This window comes from Bufo gargarizans, chromosome 2 (assembly GCF_014858855.1).
Source record: "Bufo gargarizans isolate SCDJY-AF-19 chromosome 2, ASM1485885v1, whole genome shotgun sequence".
In the NCBI taxonomy this organism is placed as follows: domain Eukaryota; kingdom Metazoa; phylum Chordata; class Amphibia; order Anura; family Bufonidae; genus Bufo; species Bufo gargarizans.
Genome location: NC_058081.1, coordinates 383057843 through 383081115, shown reverse-complemented (window position 1 = coordinate 383081115; position 23273 = coordinate 383057843). Strand labels below are relative to the sequence as shown.

The following is a 23273-nucleotide window of genomic DNA, read 5'->3' as shown; positions in this document are numbered from 1 at the left end:
GTCTGCCTGCGCGATCATCAACCTCCTGAGGGCAACAGTCTCAAAAGTCTCACTGGGCATGCGCCGAGCCCAGTGATGTGACCTGAGCGCTGTTGCCCTCAGGATGTTGATGATCACGCAGGCCGCAGGCGGTACTGCGCCTGCGCAAGTTTTCTGGCCGCAGACAGGAAGAAGGACGGGGCATATCTATAAGGTAGATCATCATAAAATATCTTGGTCAAATGCCAACTTTGTATAAAAAATTTTGGAAAAGTTGTCTTTTGCCAAGATATTTCTCTCACCCAGCATGGGTATATGTAAAAGGACACCCCAAAACACATTCCCCAACTTCTCCTGAGTACGGCGATACCAGATGTGTCACACTTTTTTGCAGCCTAGGTGGGCAAAGGGGCACATATTCCAAAGTGCACCTTTCGGATTTCACTGGTCATTTTTTACACATTTTGATTGCAAAGTTCTTCTCACACATTTGGGCCCCTAAATTGCCAGGGCAGTATAACTACCCCACAAGTGACCCCATTTTGGAAAGAAGACACCCCAAGGTATTCCGTGAGGGGCATGGCGAGTTCCTAGAATTTTTTATTTTTTGTCGCAAGTTAGTGGAATATGAGACTTTGTAAGAAAAAAATAAAAAATCATCATCATTTTCCGCTAACTTGTGACAAAAAATAAAAGTTCTATGAACTCACTATGCCCATCAGCGAATACCTTAGGGTGTCTACTTTCCGAAATGGGGTCATTTGTGGGGTTTTTCTACTGTTTGGGCATTGTAGAACCTCAGGAAACATGACAGGTGCTCAGAAAGTCAGAGCTGCTTCAAAAAGCGGAAATTCACATTTTTGTACCATAGTTTGTAAACGCTATAACTTTTACCCAAACCATTTTTTTTGCCCAAACATTTTATTTTTTATCAAAGACATGTAGAACTATAAATTTAGCGAAAAATTTATATATGGATGTCGTTTTTTTTGGCAAAATTTTACAGCTGAAAGTGAAAAATTTCATTTTTTTGCAAAAAAATCGTTACATTTCGATTAATAACAAAAAAAGTTAAAATGTCAGCAGCAATAAAATACCACCCAATGAAAGCTCTATTAGTGAGAAGAAAAGGAGGTAAAATTCATTTGGGTGGTAAGTTGCATGACCGAGCGATAAACGGTGAAAATAGTGTAGTGCAGAAGTGTAAGTGTAAAAAGTGCTCTGGTCATGAAGGGGGTTTCAGCTAGCGGGGCTGAAGTGGTTAAAGGGATTCTGTCACCTGCTTTTAGCATTTTAAGCTGGCACCATCGCTATGTTGACTAAAGTACCTTATTTCCAGCAGTCTTCTTTTTACTTATTTTCGTTTGGTAGTTTTGATATAAAAGCGATTTTTATGTTATGCTAATTAAGGTCCAAGGTGCCCAGAGGGGTGTTTTTTTCACTCTGTGGTGCCCAGTGACGCCCCCCTGAAGTGCTCAAGACAGCCTCCTGATCATCAAAACACCTCCCACAGCCCGTCAAAATGGTTCTGCCCCCTCCCCAAGTCATAATCTACCTTATAGATATGCCCCGTCTTATAGCTATGCTCCTGTCTGCCTGCGCGATCATCAACCTCCTGAGGGCAACAGTCTCAAAAGTCTCACTGGGCATGCGCCGAGCCCAGTGATGTGACCTGAGCGCTGTTGCCCTCAGGATGTTGATGATCACGCAGGCCGCAGGCGGTACTGCGCCTGCGCAAGTTTTCTGGCCGCAGACAGGAAGAAGGACGGGGCATATCTATAAGGTAGATTATGATGTGGGGAGGGGGCGAAACCGTTTGCCGGGCTGTGGGATGTGTTTTTATGATCAGGAGGCTGTCTTGGGCACTGCAGGGGGGCGTCACTGGGCACCGGAGAGTGAAAAAAAGCGCCCCTCTGGGCACCTTGGACCCTAATTAGCATAACATAAAAATCGCTTTTATATCAAAACTACCAAACGAAAATAAGTAAAAAAAAGACTGCTGGAAATTAGGTACTTTAGTCAGCATAGCGATGGTGACAGCTTAAAATGCTAAAAGCAGGTGACAGAATCCCTTTAAGGACCCAGCCATTTTTCACCTTAAAGGGATTCTGTCACCTCGTTTTCGGTTATAGAGATGCGGACATGCACAGCTAGAATGCGCTAGCATGTCCGCAATATACCTGTCCTATAGGGCTGTGTGCTTCTATTTTGTTTAAAAAATTATTTTAGAGATATGTAAATGAGTCTTGTAAGGTGTCCAAGGGGCTGTATGAACCTTTCTGGTGGCCAGCTACGCCCCTCTGTGAAGGAGCCCAGCACTGCCTATGTCCTCCGAATCTCCTCCTTTCATCACAGTTAGATTGCCGTAATCTCGCGATGATCGAGCTCGCGCATGCGCAGTGCCGGTATAGTGTTCCTTCCCTGTGCTAGCATCAGCCTCAGGGAAGGAACTGCGCATGCACGAGCTCGCGCATTGCGAGATTACGGCAATCTAACTGTGACGAAAGGAGGCGATTCAGAGGACATAGGCGGTGCTGGGCTCTTTTACAAGGGGGTGTGGCTGGGCACCAGGAAGGTTCGTACAGCCCCTTGGGCACCTTACAAGGCTCATTTACATATCTCCAAAATCATTTTTTAAACAAAATAAAAGCACACAGCTCTATAGGACCGGTATATTGCGGACATGCTAGCGGCGATATAGCTGTGCATGTCCGCATCTCTATAACCGAAAACGAAATGACAGGATCCCTTTAACCCCTTAAGGACTCAGCCCTATTTCACCTTAAAGGGGTTGTCCGGGTTCAGAGCTGAACCCGGACATACCCTTATTTTCACCCCGGCAGCCCCCCTGAGCCTAGCATCGGAGCATCTCATGCTCCGATGCGCTCCAGTGCCCTGCGCTAGATCGCGCAGGGCACGGGCTCTTTTGTTTTCAATAACACACTGCCGGGCGGTAAATTCCGCCCAGCAGTGTGTTCGGTGACGTCACCGGCTCTGAGGGGCGGGCTTTAGCTCTGCCCTAGCCGTTTTACTGGCTAGGGCAGAGCCAAATCCCGCCCATCAGTGCCAGTGACGTCACCGGGGTTCCTGATAGCCCCATGGAGAGCCCTGGTACGTCTCCGGAACTCTGAAAAATGCCTTTGCCCTGTGCAATTTAGCGCAGGGCAAAGGAGAGCATCGGGGCATGAACTACTCCGATGCTCATGTCATAGGGGCTTCCTGGGTGAAAATGGAGGGCTATCCAGGTTCAGCTCTGAACCTGGACAACCCCTTTAAGGACTTGGCCATTTTTTGCAAATCTGACCAGTGTCACTTTAAGTGCTCATAACTTTAAAACACTTCGACTTACCCAGGCCGTTCTGAGACAGTTTTTCTGTCACATATTGTACTTCATCACACTGCTAAAATTGGGTCAAAAAAGTTAATTTTTTTGCATAAAAAAATACAATTTTTACCAAACATTTTGAAAAATTAGCAAATTTCAAAGTTTCAGTTTCTCTACTTCTGTAATACATAGTAATACCCCCAAAAATTGTGATGACTTTACATTCCCGATATGTCTACTTCATGTTTGTAGCATTTTAGGAATGATATTTTTTTTTTTTGGGGGATGTTACAAGGCTTAGAAGTTTAGAAGCAAATTTTGAAATTTTTCTAAAATCTTCAAAATCCCACTTTTTATGGACCAGTTCAGGTTTGAAGTCATATTGTGAGGCTTAGATAATAGAAACCTCCCAAAGAAGAATACCCCTCAAGGTATTCAAAACAGTTTTTCCAAACTTTATTAACCCTTTAGGTCTTCCACAAGAGTTAATGGCAGATTGAGAAACAATTTCAAAATTTCTATTTTTTGGAAAATTTTCCAATATAATACATTTTTTCCAGGAGTAAAACAAGGGTTAACTGCCAAACAAAAATCAATATGGGTTGCCCTGATTCTGTAGTTTGCAAAAACGCCCCATATGTGGTCGTAAACTACTGTTTGGCCAAACGGGAGCACATAGAAGGAGGGGAACACCATATGGGTTTTGGAAGGCAGATGTTGCAGGACTGGTTTTGTTTATACCATGTCCCATTTGAAGCCCCATGTTGCACCCCTAGAATAGAAATTTTAAAAAAGTGACTCCATCTAAGAAAGTACACCCCTCATGGTATTTAAAACTGGGTTTACAAACTTTGTTAACCCTTTAGGGCAGATCGAGAAACAATTTTGAAATTTCAATTTTTTGGAAAATTTTCCATTTTAAAAATGGGTTGCCCTGATTCTGTAGTTTGCAGAAACACCCCATATGTGGTCGTAAGGGGAAAAAAGGGGAACGTCATATGGTTTTTGGAAGGCAGATTTTGCTGGACTGGTTATTTACACCATCTACCCTTTCAAGCCCCCCTGATGCACCCATAGAGTAGAAACTCCATAAAAGTGACCCCATCTAGGAAACTACTGGATAAGGTGGTTGTTGTTTTGGGACTATTTTAGGGGTAAATATGATTTTTGGTTGCTCTATATTACTCTTTTTTGAGGCAATGTAACAAAAAATGTAATTCTAAAATGGTTTCTACATTCGCTATTTAGTTTTGTGGAACACCTAAAGTGTTAACATAGTTTGTAAAGTAACTTTTGAATACCTTGAGGGGTCTAGTTTCTTAGATGGGGTCACTTTTTTGGAGTTTCTAGTCTACATCAGGGGGGGCTTCTAATGGGACCCTTGCTTTATTACCAGCAAAAAGGATTCAAATGGAAATTTTGCCCAAAAATGGGTGTTTATTTTATATTTTTAACACCGTTCATCCGAAGCGTTTGGTCAAAAGTTATTTTTATAGCGACGACTTTTACGCTCGCGACGATGCCCAATATGTTTGGCTCTCAGACTTTGGAGACACTAAGCAGGCATCCTAAAACTGCGGCCCTCCAGATGTTGTAAAACTACAATTCCCACCATGCCCTGCTGATGGCTGTAGGTTGTCTGGGCATGCTGGGAGTTATAGTTTTACAACATCTGGAGGGCCGCAGTTTGAGGATGCCTGCACTAAAACTAATATTTTTGGGGGGGAAATTTTTTTTTTCCATGTCTCCAAAGTCTGAGAGCCATAGTTTTTTATGTTCTCTAGTGGACTGTTGGGAATTATAAAAATGTAGTACTCCATGGAAGTGTGATACTCCCTGAAGCAATCGATAACGCAGAGGCCCGGATGATCGGGGCTCGTGTCGCACTGAGTGGTGGTGTCCTTCCGTATCCCCCTCCTGCGACACACTCTGCACTTTTTTGGGGTTCGTCCCTTCTTTCCAGTATGGAGGACCACACCTGGAAAGTGTTGGCCAGGGACGATCCGGGCACCTCCAGTTCCCGAGGTACTCCGGCCTGCTCTTTCCCGGTCCGAAAAGATCAGGGCCTTAAGGACTGCCTCATAGAACTGGAGGAATGTCCCTGTGCTGCCAGCGCTTCGGGGTAGTACAAAAGAGTTGTACATGGCAACCTGCACCAAGTAGACCGCAACTTTTTTGTACCGTGCCCGGGTTTTGCGCATGGCGTTATATGGCTTGAGGACTTGATCAGAGAGATCAACTCCTCCCATATACCGATTGTAGACGACGATACAATCGGGCTTGAGGACCGTTGCCGCGGTACCTCGCACAGAGACGGGGGTGGTGCTGTTACCGTGGATTTTGGACAGCATAAGGACATCCCTCTTGTCCTTATACCTGACCAGCAACAGGTTTCTACTGGTAAGTGCACGGGTCTCACCCCTGGGGATAGGTACCTGGAGGGGGTAGGCAAGGAGGCCGCGTTGATTTTTCCGCACGGTCCCACAAGCGAACGTGGATCTGGCGGCAAGTGACCTGAACAAGGGAATTCTGGTATAAAAGTTATCCACGTACAAGTGGTAACCGTTATCCAGCAGTGGGTACATAAGGTCCCACACGAGTTTCCCGCTAACACCCAGAGTGGGGGGACATTCTGGGGGTTGAATACGGGAATCTCGCCCCTCGTACACACTAAATTTGTAAGTGTACCCTAAGGTACTCTCACAAATTTTGTATAGCTTTACGCCATACCTCGCCCGCTTTGTGGGAATATATTGGCGGAAACTGAGTCTCCCCTTGAACGCAACGAGAGACTCATCAACCGCAACCTCCCTTCCAGGTACGTAGGCCTCCAAGAATTTGGCCCCAAAGTGATCGATGACCGGCCGTATCTTATACAGTACTCCGTGTGTGGTCTGACTAATGATTTATAGAGTGATAGGACTATGTTCTCATCACGGCATCTATGCCCCTTTTGATGCAACCCATTATCTTATTGGCCTAGGCAGCAGATGCCTGACACTGGTTTCTACAGCTTAGTTTGCTGTTCACTTAAATTCCTAGGTCCTTTATCATGTCAGTATTACACAGTGTTTTAACATTTAGTATGTATGGGTGACTTGCATTATTCCTTCCCATGTACATAACCTTACATTTGTCAGTGTTAAACCTCATCTGCCACTTATCTGCCCAAGCCTCCAATCTATCCAGATCCATCTGTAGCAGTATACTGTCCCTTTCAGTGTCAATTACTTTACACAGTTTAGTGTCATCTGCAAAAAATTCTATTTTACTGTGCAAGCCTTCTACAAGAACATTAATAAATATATTGAAGAGAAATGGGCCCAATACTGATCCCTGTGATACCCCACTAGTGACAGTGACCCAATCTGATTCAGACATTTTCTCCCAGCCCAAGCATTCTCATTTTATATACTACCCTTTTATGTGCAAAATTAGAAAAACGCAGCTCCAACCTTTCATTCTTTTATATATGTGCTGTGGCAGGTCGTGCCACTACATATTCAGCATGCCTGGTCATACTTTACTTTATGTATTTACTATACTTATACATTTATATATGCACTATGCCTAGTCGTATGTACCATGGTTGTACCTTTTTATATATGGACTATGCATATATGAAGGTAAAACAAGGCAAATATAGAGATATGATCTGTATTGTTACACATATACTAATATATAACCACACATGGCACATATATAGACTCACATTGATATAGTGCAGTATACAAAAAAGGTCTACTCTGTATACTGTACTGCAAGCTTACATGCACATATTCATGTGCATGAGGCCAAACAAAATGAACAGGTAATGTCTCCTTGTAGCTGTTTGATGGGCTCATAGTTGGCAACAGGACTGTTTCCAATTTTCACAGACTGTCCCTTCAAATTCAGGCTTTCCCAGGCCAAACATCCCCCAAATTTACCAACTGCAATGTGGTCCCCCAAAATCAATTCCACTGGTGGGCGGCACCACAGTGTAAGGGCTCATGCACATGACCGTTGTTGTTTTGAGGCCCGTTTTATACGTATTTGTTGTTCTGTATCTGCGTTTTTTTTTTCTCTCAGATTTAAGTCCTCTTTTGTTCCATTATTCCACAAAACATATCCGTTTGGAAACAGTAACTTATTAATCACCAAGCACATGAGCAAGATGGGCTGGGCATAGCATTTTTATAGTATGGATCCGCAAAACACGGATGACATACAGATGTGTTCCGTGTGCGTTACGTATTTTTTTGCGGACCCATTGTCTTGAATGGGTCTTTGGACCGTGATTTGCGAACAATAATAGGACATGCACTACTTTTTTGTGGAACCGAAATACGGAAATGGAATGCACATGGAGTACCTTCTGTTGTTTTTGCGGACCCATTGAATTGAATAGTTCCGCATACAGTCTGCAAAAATCCCGGAACGGAAGCGGAAAGAAAATACATTCGTGTACATGAGCCCTAACACTGTGAGGAGGTGGGCAGATGGGCTTTGTGGAGAGAGTGGCAGAGACTCTTTGGAAGGGTAGGGAATTCAGACTGAGACAGGGGCTCTATTTAGGGGAGGGCTGAAGCAGATTGCAGTGGTGGGCAGGGTATCAGAAGGTGTCAAAATCTCTATGGAGGACATGATGGAAAAATGGTGGAAAGGGCTCTGTTAGGGCTCTTTCAAATGAGCATTTTTTTCCGTCACTTTTTTTTTTCACACTCGGCATTCCTTTTATGTAGGTGCACCCTACGTTTTTATCTGTATCAATGTTTGCCATTATTATGTTTTAATACAGTATTATAATAAATATGGCATTTTAAATATGCAATTTTTGGTCTAGCACCTTTTCTGGTTTGGTGATATAGTTTGTTTTGCGACAGTGTGACCAATTAATTCAAATGGGGCTTGTATTTTGGTTTATAAGAATAGAAAATACTAATATAGATAATATGTTATTTATTTTTTCAGGTCTCCACATTTTGTCCACAGTAATGGTGATGGTGGGAAAATTTGGAGTTACAGCAGCCTTCTCTATGGCATATGTATACACAGCTGAACTTTATCCTACAGTCATACGAAATATGGGTGTGGGTATTGGTTCTATGTCTTCTCGAGTGGGAAGTGTAATCTCTCCGTACTTTGTTTACCTTGGTAAGTTTCTTTTTAATATTCTGAATGTTCAGTAAATGCTTCATATAGAATGAGAATATTTTCACCTATAGCACTCAAAAGTCAGTTTTCAGTCCTGATCAGTCACATACCCTCTGTTCAGACCACAGCCCAAGCATGGTCCTGTTATCCCTAGCAACAATATTAGTTACTAGAGCCTTTAAAAAACAGTACCAATGGTATCAGTGTGAAATGTTTGTACTGTGCTTTTTTTGTGGGAAGTACATTACAATGCATCCGACTGGGTTTTGCAAATCCGTTTACATGCGGTAAAAATTAAAAATGCTGGAAATCTCGGCTATCTCCAGCAGTCCAATAGAGAGTGAATAGAAGCTTTCACGATTGATTGCTGCTTCATTCATTCAGGGAACCTGGAATCTTCTCTTTTTTTATAATCGATACAAGTCCCAGCCATAAGATACTTATTTTCTATTCTGTGGATACATAATGAGTTTATATCTTGAGGCAACCACTTTAACACCTTCAGGACATCTGCTGTACATGTATGGTGGTTGTGCGCACTTTAACCACCTCAGCTCCCCTAGCTTAAACCCCCTTAATGACCAGACCACTTTTTACAATTCTGCACTACACTACTTTCACGATTTATTGCTCGGTCATACAACTTACCACCCAAATGAATTGTACCTCCTTTTCTTCTCACTAATAGAGCTTTCATTTGGTGGTATTTCATTGCTGCTGACATTTTAACTTTTTTTGTTATTAATCGAAATTTACCGATTTTTTTGCAAAAAATAAATAAAAATTTCACTTTCAGTTGTAAAATTTTTCAAATAAAACTACATTTCTATATACAAACCGGATTCCAAAAAAGTTGGGACACTAAACAAATTGTGAATAAAAACTGAATGCAATGATGTGGAGATGGCAAATGTCAATATTTTATTTGTAATAGAACGTAGATGACAGTTCAAACGTTTAATCCGAGTAAATGTATCATATTAAAGGAAAAATACGTTGATTCATATTTTCACGGTGTCAACAAATCCCCAAAAAGTTGGGACAAGTAGCAATAAGAGGCTGGAAAAAGTAAATTTGAGCATAACGAAGAGCTGGAAGACCAATTAACACTAATTAGGTCAATTGGCAACATGATTGGGTATAAAAAGAGCTTCTCAGAGTGGCAGTGTCTCTCAGAAGCCAAGATGGGTAGAGGATCACCAATTCCCACAATGTTACGCAGAAAGATAGTGGAGCAATATCAGAAAGGTGTTACCCAGCGAAAAATTGCAAAGACTTTGCATCTATCATCATCAACTGTGCATAACATCATCCGAAGATTCAGAGAATCTGGAACAATCTATGTGCGTAAGGGTCAAGGCCGTAAAACCATACTGGATGCCCGTGATCTCCTGGCCATTAAACGACACTGCACCACAAACAGGGATGCTACTGTAAAGGAAATCACAGAATGGGCTCAGGAATACTTCCAGAAACCATTGTCAGTGAACACAATCCACTGTGCCATCCGCCGTTGCCAGCTGAAACTCTACAGTGCAAAGAAGAAGCCATTTCTAAGAAAGATCCACAAGCTCAGGAGTTTTCACTGGGCCAGGGATCATTTAAAATGGAGTGTGGCAAAATGGAAGACTGTTCTGTGGTCAGACGAGTCACGATTCAAAGTTGTTTTTGGAAATCTGGACGCCATGTCATCCGGATCAAAGAGGACAAGGACAACCCAAGTTGTTTTCAACGCTCAGTTCAGAAGCCTGCATCTCTGATGGTATGGGGTTGCATGAGTGCGTGTGGCATGGGCAGTTTGCATGTCTGGAAAGGCACCATCAATGCAGAAAAATATATTCAGGTTCTAGAACAACATATGCTCCCATCCAGACTTCATCTCTTTCAGGGAAGACCCTGCATTTTTCAACAAGATAATGCCAGACCACATTCTGCATCAATCACAACATCATGGCTGCGTAGGAGAAGGATCCGGGTACTGAAATGGCCAGTCTGCAGTCCAGATCTTTCACCTATAGAGAACATTTGGCGCATCATAAAGAGGAAGGTGCAACAAAGAAGGCCCAAGACGATTGAACAGTTAGAGGCCTGTATTAGACAAGAATGGGAGAGCATTCCTATTTCTAAACTTGAAAAACTGGTCCCCTCGTTCCCCAGACATCTGTTGAGTGTTGTAAGAAGAAGGGGAGATGCCACACAGTGGTGAAAATGGCCTTGTCCCAACTTTTTGGGGATTTGTTGACACCATGAAATTCTGATTCAATATATTTTTCCCTTAAAATGGTACATTTTCTCAGTTTAAACGTTTGTTCCGTGATTTATGTTCTAGTCTGAATAAAAGATAAGAAGTTGGCACCTGCACATCATTGCATTCAGTTTTTATTCACGATTTGTATAGTGTCCCAACTTTTTTGGAATCTGGTTTGTACATTTTTCTCAAAATTTATTGTTCTACATGCCTTTGATAAAAAAAATGCAATAAGTGTATATTTATTGGTTTGCGCAAATGTTATAGCGTTTACAAACTATGGTACAAAAATGTGAATTTCCGCTTTGAGGTTCTACAATGCCCAGACAGTAGAAACACCCCACAAATGACCCCATTTCGGAAAGTAAACACCCTAAGGTATTCTTACAAAGTCTCATATTCCACTAACTTGTGACAAAAAATCACATATGTCACACATGTGGTATCGCCGTACTCGGAAGAAGTAGGGCAATGTGTTTTGGGGTGTATACATATACCCATGCTGGGTGAGAGTACGGCGATACCACATATGTGACACTTTTTTGCAGCCTAGGTGGGCAAAGAGGCCCAAATTCTAAAGAGCACCTTTAGGATTTCACAGGGCATTTTTTTTACACATTTGGATTTCAAACTACTTCTCACGCATTAGGGCCCCTAAAATGCCAGGGCAGTATAAATACCCCACATGTGACCCCATTTTGGAAAGAAGACACCCCAAGGTATTCTGTGAGGGGCATTGCGAGTTCCTAGAATTTTTATATTTTTGGCACAAGTTAGCGGAAAATTATAATGCTTTTTTTTTTCTTACAAAGTCTCATAATCCACTAACTTGTGACAAAAAATAAAAACGTCTATGAACTCACTATGCCCATCACGAAATATCTTGGGGTGTCTTCTTTCCAAAATGGGGTCACTTGTGGGGTATTTATACTGCCCTGGCATTTTAAAGGCCCTAATGCATGAGAAGTAGTTTGAAATCCAAATGTGTAAAAAATGTTCTGTGAAATCCTAAAGGTGCTCTTTTGAATTTGGGCCCCTTTGCCCAACTAGGCTGCAAAAAAGTGTCACACATGTGGTATTCCCGTACTCAGAAGAAGTAGGGCAATGTGTTTTGGGGTGTATTTTTACATATACCCATGCTGGGTGAGAGAAATATCAAGTCAACTTTTCCAATTTTTTTTATACAAAGTTGTCATTTTAGAGAGATATTTCTCTCACCCAGCATGGGTATATGTAAAAAGACACCCCAAAACACATTTTCCAACTTCTCCTGAGTACGGCGATACCACATGTGTGAAATTTTTTGCAGCCTAGGTGGGCAAAGGGGGCCAAATTCCTTTTAGGAGGGCATTTTTAGACATTTGGGTTCCAGACTTCTTCTCACATGTTACCCCACTTTGGAAAGAAGACACCCCAAGGTATTCCAAGAGGGGCATGGCGAGTTCATAGAAGAATTTTTTTTTGGCACAAGTTAGCGGAAATTTTTTTTTGGTTTGTTTTTTCTCACAAAGTCTCCCTTTCCGCTAACTTGGGACAAAAAGTTCAATCTTTCATGGACTCAATATGCCCCTCAGCGAATACCTTGGGGTGTGTTCTTTCCAAAATGGGGTCATTTGTGGGGTGTTTGTACTGCCCTGGCATTTGAGGGTCTCTGCAATTTTACATGTATGGCCAGCATTAGGAGTTTCTGCTATTCTCCTTATATTGAGCATACGTGTAATGAGATATTTTTTTTTTGCGTTCAGCCTCTGGGCTGAAAGAAAAAAAGAACGCCACAGATTTCTTCATTCGCATCGATCAATGTGGATGAAAAAAATCTCTGCCAAAAATAAAAAAAAGGAGGGGAACGGCATCTGCCAGGACATAGGAGCTCCGCCCAACACCCAAACCCACTCAGCTCGTATGCCCTGGCAAACCCGATTTCTCCATTCACATCATTCGATGTGGATGAATAAATCATTGCCGGGATTTTTTATTTATTTTTTATATACAAAGTGTTTGCCAAAGCATATGAACACCGCCCCTCAGCTCATAAGCCTCGGCAAACATATCTTTTTTACTGCAGTTCAGCCACATACACCGACTTTTGTGTAATCTGACAGCAGCGCAATGCTTCTGTCAGAATGCACATCAGTGCTGCAGCTGGTTCATCGGTTGGTCCACCTAGAAGGTAAGAAAAAAAAAAAAACAGGCCGCAACGCAATAAATTTATTAAAATTAACTTTATGTAACATTTGAACAGAACATTAACTTTTATAAACTTTATTGAACTTTTGGAATAGAACATTAACTTTTTTGCTTACCGGTGATTTTTTTTTACCTTTATAGGACAAACCTCTCCTTCCCCATGGGACAATGTGCAAAGCGCAAATCGCCCAGAGATGTGGCGAAGTACATTATGCACTTCGTCCCAGGTGAAAGGAGAGGTTTGCATCAGCTCTGTGTGAAAGGGCCCTAAGAGCCCTGTGTGCCTGTCCTGTGTGACGCAATCCCTATGCTAATAGTGTACCTGTGTGTGGTACTTCCGGAAACACTCCCCTAAGCATAGGGCAGGGTGGTCAGGGCAGTCAGGACAGAAATAGCGGGTGTCATGCCTTATTCCACTCCTGCTACAGACATAACATCTTTTTCAGGGTGGCACTTGGGTTGAGGTACCAGCAACGACATTGGGGAAATGTCGCTCTTGTAGACGGCTCACTACACTGGTGGATGGGGCCACGGAACCTCCTGGATACAGGAGGTTCTCGATGATCTCTTCCTGAAATTTGAGGAAGGATCCTGTTCTCCCAGCCTACTGCAGAGAACAAAACCATTGTACATAGCCAATTGAATTAAATATACAGACACCTTCTTATACCAGCGTCTGGTGCGGCGGGACACTAAATAAGGAGCCAACATCTGGTCATTGAATTCCACCCCTCCCATGAGCAAATTATAGTCGTGGACCGAGAGCGTTCAATTTGTATTGTCGTGTCTGCGTGAATGGAGGAGAGCATGTAAACGTCACGCTTATCTCTCCGTTTCACTGCGAGCAGTTCTTGGTTACACAAGGCAGCCCTCTCCCCCCTTGCAAGACAGTAACGAGCCGTTGGGGGAAGCCCCGGCAACTAGGTCGCATGGTGCCACAGCATCCAATCTGTTCTATAAACAAATGCCTGAAGAGGGGCACACTTGTGTAGAAATTGTCCACATAAAGTGTCATGGAACCATGAACCAGACGTACAACAAGAGATAAGTGGAAATAAGAAGGCTTTATTGGCAAAAGTCCAAACGGATGGCTAAACCGAAGCAGGGTCTTGCGAAGCCAGAGGTCAGGAACCAGAAGGGTAGTCAGACGAAGCCTGGATCAGGAACCAGCAGGGTAGTCAGACGAAGCCTGGATCAGGAACCAGCAGGGTAGTCAGACGAAGCCAGGATCAGGAACCAGAAGCAGCAGCAGTCTTAGAAGCATGTGAACACAGGAGGACCAAGCAAGGAACTGAAGCCACAGACCTCCTATATATATGAGCTAGGCATCCAGCTCCTCCCAGTGGGAAGGAGAAGCCGCAGGGTGGGAGGCTACAAGAAACCCAGAAACCAAGATGGCCGCCAGCACATGTCAAACGAAGGAGAACAGCAAGAAGGTAAGACCATGACAGTACCTCCCCCTCAAGGGCCCCTCCTCCGCGGAGTACAGAACGGTTTCTGAGGGAAGCGTGCGTGGAAGGCTCGGAGCAAGGCAGGAGCATGGACATCTGCGGAGGGAACCCAGGAACGCTCCTCTGGACCATAACCACGCCAATGGACCAAAAACTGCACCCGACCGCGGACCAGGCGTGAGTCCAGGATATTGCTCACCTCATACTCCTCACGATTGCCCACTTGGACCGGACGAGGCCGAGGAACCGAGGAAGTGAAACTATTACACACCAATGGCTTCAACAGGGAGACATGAAACACGTTGGAGATCCGCATGCCAGGAGGAAGCGCAAGGCATAGGCTACCGGGTTTACCCTGCGAAGCACTCGGAAGGGACCAACAAAGCGAGGCGCCAGCTTGGGAGTGGGCACTCGAAGGTTCAGGTTGCGGGTGGACAACCATACGCGGTCTCTGACCTGGTAGGAAGGAGCGGGAGCTCGTCTGCGATCAGCCTGGAGTCTCTGGCGCTGCGCAGAGACCTCAAGGGACCTCTGGATCTGTACCCACGAAGCACGTAGGACGGAAAGGTGATCCTCCACAGCCGGAATATCCTGGGGAGAGAATACCTCCGGTAACACGGCAGGTTGGAACCCATAATTGGCCATGAAGGGAGACGTCCCAAAGGAAGAGTTCACCGCCGTGTTCCTGGCAAAATCAGCCCAAGGCAGGAGGTCAACCCAATTGTCTTGGTGATCGGAGACATAGCAACGAAGGAATTGCTCCAAGGCCTGATTGGATCGTTCTGCGGCCCCATTGGACTGAGGGTGGTAGGCCGAGGAGAAAGAGAGATGAATCCCCAACTGGGAGCAAAAGGAGCGCCAGAACCTGGACACAAACTGACTCCCCCGATCCGACACAATCTCCTTGGGCAAACCGTGCAACGGAAGACCTCCCTGGCAAAAATCGTGGCCAACTCTTGTGCAGAGGGTAACTTCTTGAGAGGAACACAGTGGCACATTTTGGAAAACCGATCCACAATTATGAGAATGACCGTATGGCCTCGGGATGCAGGGAGGTCCACAATGAAATCCATCCCCAGGTGTGACCATGGACGCTCCCCGGTGGCTATGGGTTGCAAAAGGCCCAACGGACGGTGCCGAGGGGACTTACTCTGGGCACAAACGGAGCATGCCGCTACATATGCGGCGATGTCGGAACGTAGAGACGGCCACCAGAACAGACGTGAAACAGCCCAGGACAGCTGATTCTTTCCAGGATGCCCCGCGGCCTTGGAGTTATGGTAGGTTCGCAACAACCGAGTGCGCAACTCCTCAGGCACAAAACATCTGCCGTTGGGTCTCCCAGAGGGAGCACCAGATTGAGCCGCCAAAATCTGCTCACCCAGGGGAGAGGTCAAGCTGGTGCGAATGGCGGCCAGGATCTGATTCGGAGGTATGACCGAAGTCGGAATCGACTGCTCCCTGGACAGCTCGGAGTACTGCCGTGATAAGGCATCCGCTCTGATGTTCTTGGAACTGGGTAGGTAGGAGACCACGTAATTAAAACGTGACAAGAACAGAGCCCATCTGGCCTGACGTGGTGTCAATCTCTTGGCCTCAGAGAGGTAGGTCAGATTCTTGTGGTCCGTCAGGATGAGAACCGGAACCACCGAGCCCTCGAGCAAGTGCCTCCATTCTTTAAGGGCCTGCACGATGGCCAATAATTCCCTGTCACCAATCTGATAGTTGCACTCCGCGGAAGACAGTTTCCGAGAGTAAAACCCACAAGGAAGCAGAGGACCCTCTGGTGTTCTACGCTGAGACAGAAGGGCGCCTACTCCCGTCTCAGACGCGTCCACCTCGAGGACAAAAGGCAACCCAGGGTTGGGATGCGACAGAATCGGAGCCGACACAAAGGCGGACTTTAGAGCCTCAAAAGCTCGGATGGCCTTGAGTGGCCAGACCTGGGGATTACTGCCTTTCCTGGTCAGATCCGTGAGAGGCTTGGCTAGCATGGAAAAGTCCCTGATGAACTTCCGATAATAATTGGCGAAGCCCAAAAAGCGCTGCAGGGCACGAAGACCACTGGGCTGGGGCCACTGTAAGACACCGAAACCTACTCAGGATCCATGGAGAACCCCTCAGCGGAAATGATGTAACCTAAGAAGGTTACCTGGGATCGGTGAAATTCGCATTTCTCAAGCTTACCGAACAGCTTGTTCTCTCGTAACCGTTGCAACACTCGTCTGACATCCAGAATGTGGGCCTCCATGGATTCAGAATATACCAAGATGTCATCCAAATAGACCACCACACACTGCTGCAACAGGTCACGGAAAACATCGTTGATGAATTCCTGGAAGACTGCGGGCGCATTGCACAACCCAAAGGGCATAACCAAGGATTCATAATGACCGGTCCTGGTGTTAAACGCGGTCTTCCACTCATCGCCCGCCTTGATCCTTACCAGGTTATATGCCGCCCTCAGGTCGAGTTTGGTAAAGACCGTGGCCCCTTTGAGGCGATCGAACAGCTCGGAAATCAAGGGTATCGGGTAAGCGTTCTTGATCGTGATGCGATTGAGACCCCTGTAATCGATGCAAGGCCTCAACTCACCGCCCTTCTTTTTCACAAAGAAAAATCCAGCCCCTGCCGGGGACGAGGATTTGCGAATGTGTCCGCGTGAAAGCGCCTCCCTCACGTACTCCTCCATGGCCTCATTCTCCGCTACCGACAGTGGATAGACTTTGCCACGAGGAGGAACGGCACCAGATTGTAACTCTATGGCACAATCGTATGGGCGGTGCGGAGGTAGGGCAACCGCACGCACCTTATCGAATACATCCCGGTACTCCTCGTATTCAGGAGGCAACAGAGAGTCCGAGGAAGTACACAGCAACTTGACAGACCCATGGATGCAACTAGCCCCACACTGCGGTGACCACGAGAAGATCTCGGCCGATCTCCAATCGAAAGTCGGATTATGCTTCTGGAGCCAGGGGTACCCCAAGACCACCGAGTAGTGTGGAGACGAAATAACCTGGAGACAGACCGACTCTCTGTGAATGGCACCAATGGCCATCCCCACTGGAAGGGTCTCATGAGTCACGTGTGGCGGCAGAAGGGGTCTGCCGTCTATCGCCTCAAGAGCCAGTGGGGAACCTCGAGGCTGCAGAGGAATGGAATTGGCGGCAGCGAACACACTATCAATGAACAAACCACCAGCACCAGAGTCCACCAACGCCTGGGTCGTCACCGAGCCCCCGACCCAGGAGAGGACAACAGTAATCAGTGGTTTGTCAACACGGGAAACCGGGGACGAGGAGACTCCACCCAAGATCTGCCCCTGACAGGATCTCAGGTGCGAGCGTTTCCCGGACGGTTCGGGCATGCCAACCGAAAATGCCCACCGAGACCACAGTACATGCATCGGCCCTCGCGTCTCCGGAGTGCCCTCTCCCCCTCGGACAGACGAGCAAACCCCAGCTGCATGGGTTCACCCCCAGACAAGTCATCCCCAGGAGGCGTGGGAGGAGAGGGAGGCACGGGTGGGACAGCAAACGTAGGCGCCAATTTGTTAGAAGGCCTCCGCAGGCTCTCCTTAAAGGAAGGTCTCTCCCTGAGTCTGGTGTCAATCAAAATCAGGAAAGAAATAAGAGACTCGAGCTCCACTGGTAGGTCCTTAGCTGCAACCTCAACCTTCAAGGCATCCGAGAGACCATGAGAGAAAGCAGCGACCAGAGCCTCATTATTCCAGCCCACCTCTGCTGCCAGGGTACGAAACTCAATGGCGTATTCAGCTACGGATCGTGAACCCTGTCTGATGGACATAAGGAGCTTCGCAGCAGAGGCAGCACGAGCCGGCACATCGAATACCTTCCGAAGAGAAGCAACAAAACCGGAAAACTCGGCAACCACCGGATTGTTGTTCTCCCATAAAGGGCTGGCCCAGGCCAAGGCCTTTTCCGAGAGCAGCGAGATCAAGAAGCCCACCTTTGATCTCTCAGTAGGAAAGGCATGTGGCAGCAACTCGAAATAAATGCCCACCTGGTTAAGGAAACCTCGGCACTGAGTTGGCTCTCCCCCAAAGCGCTGTGGAAGGGGGGCAGAACCGGTCATACCCCGAAACACCGCAGGCGCAGCAACAGGTGTCGGGGTAGACTCTGGCGCAACAACCGGAGCGGCAGTAGGAGCGGGCCCAGGAGTGACAACCGACCCATCGGCAACGGAATCTAAATGAGCCGTGCGTTCAAGCAGGGTTTGCAACGCCACAGCGAACCGACCCAACAGGTGATCCTGCTGATCAAGTCTGGCAACCAGCGTAGGTAGCGAGGATGGCCCTGTACCGTCAGAATTCATGGCTTGGTCCTAATGTCATGGAACCATGAACCAGACGTACAACAAGAGATAAGTGGAAATAAGAAGGCTTTATTGAAAATCAAGCTGTAAGGCAAAAGTCCAAACGGATGGCTAAACCGAAGCAGGGTCTTGCGAAGCCAGAGGTCAGGAACCAGAAGGGTAGTCAGACGAAGCCTGGATCAGGAACCAGCAGGGTAGTCAGACGAAGCCTGGATCAGGAACCAGCAGGGTAGTCAGACGAAGCCAGGATCAGGAACCAGAAGCAGCAGCAGTCTTATAAGCATGTGAACACAGGAGGACCAAGCAAGGAACTGAAGCCACAGACCTCCTATATATATGAGCTAGGCATCCAGCGCCTCCCAGTGGGAAGGAGAAGCCGCAGGGTGGGAGGCTACAAGAAACCCAGAAACCAAGATGGCCGCCAGCACATGTCAAATGAAGGACAACAGCAAGAAGGTAAGACCATGACATAAAGATGGTATCCCTTGCCAAATAAGGGTGTCACCAAGTCCCAGACTGTCTTCCCACTGCTCCCCAGGTATTCAGGGCAGCCGACCGGCTCCAGGGTCTGATCTTTGCCCTCATAGACACGAAATTTGTGCGTATAGCCTGTGGCCCTTTCACAGAGCGTATACAATTTGACCCCATACCGGGCGCGCTTGCTTGGGATGTATTGTTTGAAGCCAAGGCGCCCAGTAAAATGTATAAGGGACTCGTCTATGCAGATGTTTTCCTCAGGGGTAGACAAATCTGCTAATTTGTTGTTAAGGTGGTCTATGAGGGGCTGAATTTTGTGGAGCCGGTCAAAAGCTGGGTGGCTGGGAGAGGTGCTGTTGTCACTAAAGCGCAGAAAACGCAGGATGGTCTCAAATCATGTCCTGGACATGGCAGCAGAGAAAATGGGCATGTGATGAATTGGGTTCGTTGACCAATATGAACGCAATTCATGCTTTTTTGTCAGGCCCATGTTGAGGAGAAGGCCCAGAAAAGTTATAAATTGAGTGGCATACCGATTTGTTTCTGCCACGACTAAGTCCAAGAGCTCCGCAGTCAAGAACAGCTAAAAAAAAAACAGTGCCGATCCGATCTGAGCTGTCCCAACCCGAACTCCAGACTAGGCGGTGAAAGGGGAAACTACTGGTGCGGCTGAAGTTGGGGGCTGCCAATCAGGGTTTGCCAGCACCTCAGGGACTCTAGGGGCTCTATGGGCCTGTCTGTGCAGTGGCTGCAAAGGGGGAACTACTGCACGTGCCACCGTACCAGCTTCAACTGCCCTTCTGGTGCTCTCCACTTCACCATGTTGTACGGCAGTGCTGGTACTAGGTCCAGGATGGGCTGCGCTGCTGGTGTATGCCTCACCACGTAATCCGACAGCGCCAGCCCCACTCTGCTGCCCTTGAAGCGGATCCTGCGCAACTGTGGTCTAGCAACACGCCCCGTGTGTACCCCGGTGTACGCCTGGTGGTATCAGGGACCTCAACCTCATTGTCCGAACTTTGGGTCAGACTGCCACTGCTTTCTACAGGTTTGTATTCTGACCCGCTGGATTCGTCAGATGAGGGTTCCCATTCCTCATCCGACTGGGTCAGAAGCCTGTAGGCCTCTTCAGAAGAATACCCCTTGTTTGCCATTTGGTCAACTACATTGTGGGGGTATTCCCTGAGACTACCCAAGAAAAAAAGCAAGCCTGTCTTACAAATGGGAGGCCAGCGAAGTACTGCATGCTGCTGCGATTGATAAAAAAAAAAATCAGTATTGATATTTTTTATCACCGCAGTGCTTGTAAAGTGATTGTGCAGTGATAAAAAAAATAAAAATTGTCACTGCGGCGGGGTGGGCGTGGGTGAACGCACGTGTGGGCGACCGATCAGGCCTGATCGGGCAAACACTGAGTTTTGGGTGGAGGGCGAGGTAAGGTGACACTAATACTATTATAGATCTGACTGTGATCAGTTCTGATCACTTACAGATACTATAAAAGTACCAATGCTGATTAGCGAATCAGTGACTGCCTAAAGTATCCTAAAACCTAACTGTCAATACTAGTGACATTAGTTTTTTTATAGTTTACACTGATCACTTTTTTCCCTTTCACTAGTGATTGACAGGGGTGATCAAGGGGTTAATTGGGGTGATGGGGGGTGATCTGCGGCTAAGTGTGTGGTGTTTGTGCACTTACAGTGATCGGTGCTACTCTGCTGGGACCAACCGATGAAAAGGACCAGCACAGAAGCCATTTAACACATTATATTTATAAATATAATTTGTTAAGAGGCTTGTGATTTGTTTTTTTGAAAATCACCAGTCTGCCAGCGATGATCATTGGCTGGCAGGCTGGTGACGAACTTCTGCTGCGACTTTTGTTGGCCAGCAATGCGCATGCGCGGGCCGGCTATGCACGCACGGATGCATCTAGGAAGAATTAATCGACCGCCTCCGGACCGCAATCCTGCGTTAGGCGGTCCGGAGGTGGTTAAAGATGGTACCTGCCACGGAGCGGGAACAATCACCACTGAGTTTCTGCTGTTTCACACACCAGACACCCGGGACTAATGTCGGCAATCTGTCGTTTAAAGGGCATCTGTCAGCAGATTTGTACCTATGAAACTGGCTGATCTGTTTTAATATATGCAAATGAGCCCCTAGGAACAATAGGGGTATTGCTGTTAGAGGTTCAGCTCTCTCCACAACTGCCATACCCTCTTCACTTTGACTGACAGAAGTAGTATAACCTCTATAGCTTTCCTTAAACTAAAAGTGACAGGGCAACATGCCCCTTTTTCCGCCCACAACCACTCCCAGTCCAACCCAAATGCCGCCCATCGCCCGTCCCAAACCACGCCTCAATACCGCCCATTCAACTCCCCTTATTATGTCAAGCATCATCCCCTTCCGACGTGGCCTTTCTGAACCCAAAACATGCCCTTATTTTTGCCCACAGCATCCATTTTGGAAAATACAGCATCCATTTTGTGGTTTAGCAAAGCACGTCAGGGGATGTCCGAACATGTTGAAGACATGTTCGGACATGTCCTAAGACATTATTTAAGAGACCATGTTGAAATATTTCTGTAACTATTTGTAACAGAAATAAGAAAAATGTCTTTATTCACTACGCAACAAGTTACATTTTTCAACAACGCAGTAGGGTAGACACGTTTGTGTGTATTTACAACAACGTAGACCTAATTGTTTCAAGCGCTTTGTTACAAAGTCACTTACAACATGGTCATTTTGTCTAAAATCTCTTGTGAATATTTTTAATACATTTTCAAAAGACATTTCTTTAGCAATGCAATGTAACATATAGATGCAGTAATTCCCACATCCCAAGGTAACGGTGTCCTGTATTTGCTTGTTTTCATACCTTTATAATCTTAGAGTATTTAGATAAAAATTTCATAAAGTCACAAGGAAATATTTTATTTGCAGGTGATAATCCATAACTATCAAAAAAAATTATGGCCAAAAGAACAAAAATTGAGGAAGAGCTTCAAAGAACGTGAGGGTTGTGGACCCGTTTATTACCCCAGTCGCAACGTTACAGCCCAGCTCAATGGGGCCTTTGTCAAGCTAGTGTGCTGCTGTTGATTTTTTGTTTTGTCTATCGAAAAAAATAGATACATCATTCAGGTATAATATAATTAAAATCCAATGCTCTCCCCGCTGATACAAATTGTCCGTATTTACAATATAGGCCACTGGATGGTCAATGATTTTATTTCTCAGTAATAAATCGCACGGAAATACACCTTTAAATATGCCTAGGGAGTGAATAATGCAGGTCATTTATTAATTATTCATTTTTATTGAAACTCATGAAACCTTCCTTCTATGTTTTATTTCAATAATATTTTCATGAATGGAATACACAATCGTGTTAAATGTTTAGCAGCGACTCAGCAAATCTAATTTCAGCTCTGAGATTTCCAGTTTTTACTAGAGAGAAATGGCCTTCAGGTTCTTGATCCGGCGATAAATCAAAAGCGAACAAAGTGTATCCATTCAAAAATTCTCACCGATCCACAGATAAAGAAAGCATTGTCAGCATTGTGCTTCCACTAAATCTGTACGAGCGATATATATTCATGAACCGCTGATTTGTCTTGAAAAGTAAGCTGAAACGGTTTTGTCTGTATCTGTTGTCCGTCCAAATATAAGGCGGCATAATTCACACTATAGTGATTGAAGCACAAAGGATTTCTTTGGTAATTCCCGGAAAATAAGTCATTTTTGGAATGTTTCCGAGATTCTCATGATTAGATATGCGTGTATTGGCGGGAAATACTATACACTTTAAGTGACGCTTGATCGACCGAGTACTTTGCGTTAGCGGTTAACAGCGTGCGACTGTGTCCGATTAGCACAGCTGGTGATACTTGAACTCTTTTGACAAACAGTGACGCGTGCTGTATCTGGACTTTAAAATTGTTAGCCGCAGCAGACATAACACAGAATGTCAACTTTATCTTTAGGTCTAATCCGTTCAGGATTAAATGGGTCCCATTAATTCCACACTTCTAGAGCGAGTTGTATACTGCGCTCTCTTGGTGAAACCAACATCACGGGCATCGAGAGCCCTGTCATTATGATGCCCTGCGGTATCTTT

General features: G+C 45.7%; 1 protein-coding gene across 2 annotated transcripts in view; it reads left to right on the top strand.

Annotated features, from left to right (window-relative positions):
• The window catches only part of LOC122928194 (solute carrier family 22 member 4-like), a 355141-nt gene that overhangs the window by 283696 nt on the left and 48172 nt on the right, over positions 1-23273 (top strand). For both annotated transcript variants that reach the window (XM_044280782.1, XM_044280781.1), the window contains exon 8: positions 8258-8440. In XM_044280782.1, coding sequence (XP_044136717.1) covers positions 8258-8440 — 183 coding nt within the window. The remainder of the gene's footprint in view (positions 1-8257; positions 8441-23273) is intronic.